The sequence below is a fragment of the Plectropomus leopardus genome, unplaced genomic scaffold (assembly GCF_008729295.1).
Source record: "Plectropomus leopardus isolate mb unplaced genomic scaffold, YSFRI_Pleo_2.0 unplaced_scaffold1581, whole genome shotgun sequence".
NCBI classification, from domain to species: domain Eukaryota; kingdom Metazoa; phylum Chordata; class Actinopteri; order Perciformes; family Serranidae; genus Plectropomus; species Plectropomus leopardus.
Genome location: NW_024616956.1, coordinates 1 through 2,500, shown reverse-complemented (window position 1 = coordinate 2,500; position 2,500 = coordinate 1). Strand labels below are relative to the sequence as shown.

At 39.6% G+C, this 2,500-nt stretch overlaps 1 protein-coding gene across 1 annotated transcript in view; it reads right to left on the bottom strand.

Annotated features, from left to right (window-relative positions):
* The window catches only part of LOC121964508 (tetraspanin-18-like), a gene marked incomplete at its 5' end in the record, with an annotated part of 2,203 nt that extends 1,144 nt beyond the window's left edge, over positions 1 to 1,059 (bottom strand). The window contains one exon of the mRNA XM_042514713.1: positions 850 to 1,059. Coding sequence (XP_042370647.1) covers positions 850 to 1,059 — 210 coding nt within the window. The remainder of the gene's footprint in view (positions 1 to 849) is intronic.
* Positions 1,060 to 2,500: the final 1,441 nt, after the last annotated feature.

The window sequence follows — 2,500 nt, the reverse complement described above, 5'->3', positions numbered from 1 at the left end:
ACACACACACACACACACACACACACACACACACACACAGATTTTAGGACTTAAAATCTGAGTTGCGCACTTTGGACATATATGATGACGATTGTGTTATGGACGATAATAGATATTAAACAAAGATATTATTGATCACAAGCAAGAAAACAATAACAAGGAATTTGTTCAAAACTAAACCATCGACTGCAGAAAATTGAGTGTTAGAGAGATTTACTGATGGGAAGAACGAGCGTCCGGCTTCCAGATGTTTTTGATACGACAAAAAACTTTAGACTATGTAAATGTGTATATAAATATTAAAGATATTTAAGACGTTCAAAAGATGTAAGTGTGACACGGTCTCGCATCTAAAGAAAATATGTGATCGGATGATGCGCTAAGAGATTTTACACAGACGGGGCTTTTGGGGATTTTGCAGATTAACTGAACTGAAAATCCTACTTTCATTGTTCTTATAAAAGGTGTCTTCTTATGCTGACAGTCGTTTTGTCAGTTGGCACATAAATATATAATCCATAAACTTCACGTTTTAGTGGCCTCGACTCTCAGCTAGCTGCTCTATTTTAGCGGGAATAAGAGAAAAAACGCTCCAAAAATTAAGATTTCTCACTACATTTTTGGGTTTTTTTAAATTTTTTGCACATCAGGACAAGAAAAAGACGGACTGAAGACGGCTGGACTGGGTGTATGATGCCAAATACTGGAGAGTGTGCACCAGCTGAGGTGAACACTTGAAAACGTGTTTGTTGTGTGGCAGAAAAAGACGCTCAAATGTTCTGATGTTTGGATCAGTACCATCGAACCCAGCGGCGCCCTGTGATCAGCGTATAAAAACCAGAGACTCACGAAGAGCAGCAGACATTTGTTCTCCCTGATGGCGCCGCAGCAGCCCAGGAAGCCCAGCAGGAACAGCATGCTGCCCATGGCCAGGATGACGTAGACGCCCGTGAACAGCAGAGGGTTCGCCGCCACGATCTCCCTGAAGCCCATCGGGTCCACCAGCACCCAGACGCCCACGCCCAGCAGGAAGGAACCGCCCAGCTGGCAGACAGGGGGTTAATTATTCAGTCAGAAGATGATCCACCTCAGATGTTCACGGCACTGAGAGCCGAGGAGGACGAGAAACGCTCCGCTCCGGTCTTTGTCGGTTTTTATCTTGTGTTTTACGGCTTCATGTTTCTCCATTGAGACTTCGACGTGTTTGTTTTACTGTTGTTTTTATGTAACATGAGTCAGCAGGTGGAAAAACTGGAACATTTACAGTCGGGATGATAACAATTAATCGACTGATCGGTGGTTAAGAAACTCACCAAACGTGACATTTAAGTGATCAGTCGATAACTTATGAAATGCTGTCAGAGATGCTGCTTTTAGCTTTAACTGAAGAATAAAAACAGTATATTTGATAATGTTTGAAATAAGGTTATGATTTTCTTTCAATAACAAATAAAAGATTGTTTTTTTCACAGATTAATCGATTAAGGAAAGAGCTTTAAATTTGCAACCCTACGGTTAACGGTTAAACCCGATGAAGCCATCAGACAGAGCTACAACAGTGTAACCTCTGTTTTATTAAACTGAAGTTTTAAAGATTCAAAGTTTGTTTTCTTGAGATTTTTCTCAATAAACTGTTAAAAGAAACTGACTGAAAAGTGAGCAGTCGAACGTGTATTCAGTTTTCTATGTTTTTCCACGTCTTTGTGTGTTTCTGAGCACGTTCACGACTCGGCTTCTTGAACAGAAAGTCAGAAATCAGCAACAACAAACTCACCAGACTCCGTTTAAATAAACAGTCATTCATCGTCATTAAACAAACTACATTCAGAGCTGATATAAAATAAATTCAAACTCACAAAACTCTTACAGAAATAATCTTTCTGCTGTTTCAATAATCACCAGCTCTGGTTTGGTTGAGTCTGGTGGGTTCGGTGAAGGTGATTTCAGGCTGTTAAACTAAAAGGATCCTTTCCATAATGTTAATAACAATCACCTAACAAAAACATGGAATAACAGCGTCCAGGCTGGAAAACACAAAAGTTTCCCTCTCAAGAGACACAATGAACGAGGTTTTACGTCCTGCGATATCTGTTCACTACATGGTGGAAATGAAAAATGAGTCGTCTACAGTTCACAGCAGCAGCACAGTCGCCTCAGAAAACACAGTCAAGCTCTGGTAAAAACCTGACAACAGCCATAATAAAGCCGTTTTTACTGCAATTTTCTGCGTAGATTTTGATTAAATTATTTAATGAAGCTTATAACCTGGCTGAGGAGATAAAGCTGCACAATCAATGACCTCTTTAAATCACTTCTTAAAACTCACCTTTACACACTTGCTTTTATGTGATGTCACATTTATTTATTTATATTTTCGCCTTTTTAATCTTTCTCTAATCATTTATCTGCTCTTACTCTATTTATGTGCACCTCGTCCTTCCTGTGTCCTGTTCTCACCATCTTTTCATCTTCTTTCACTGTTCATCTACTATTCATCTGT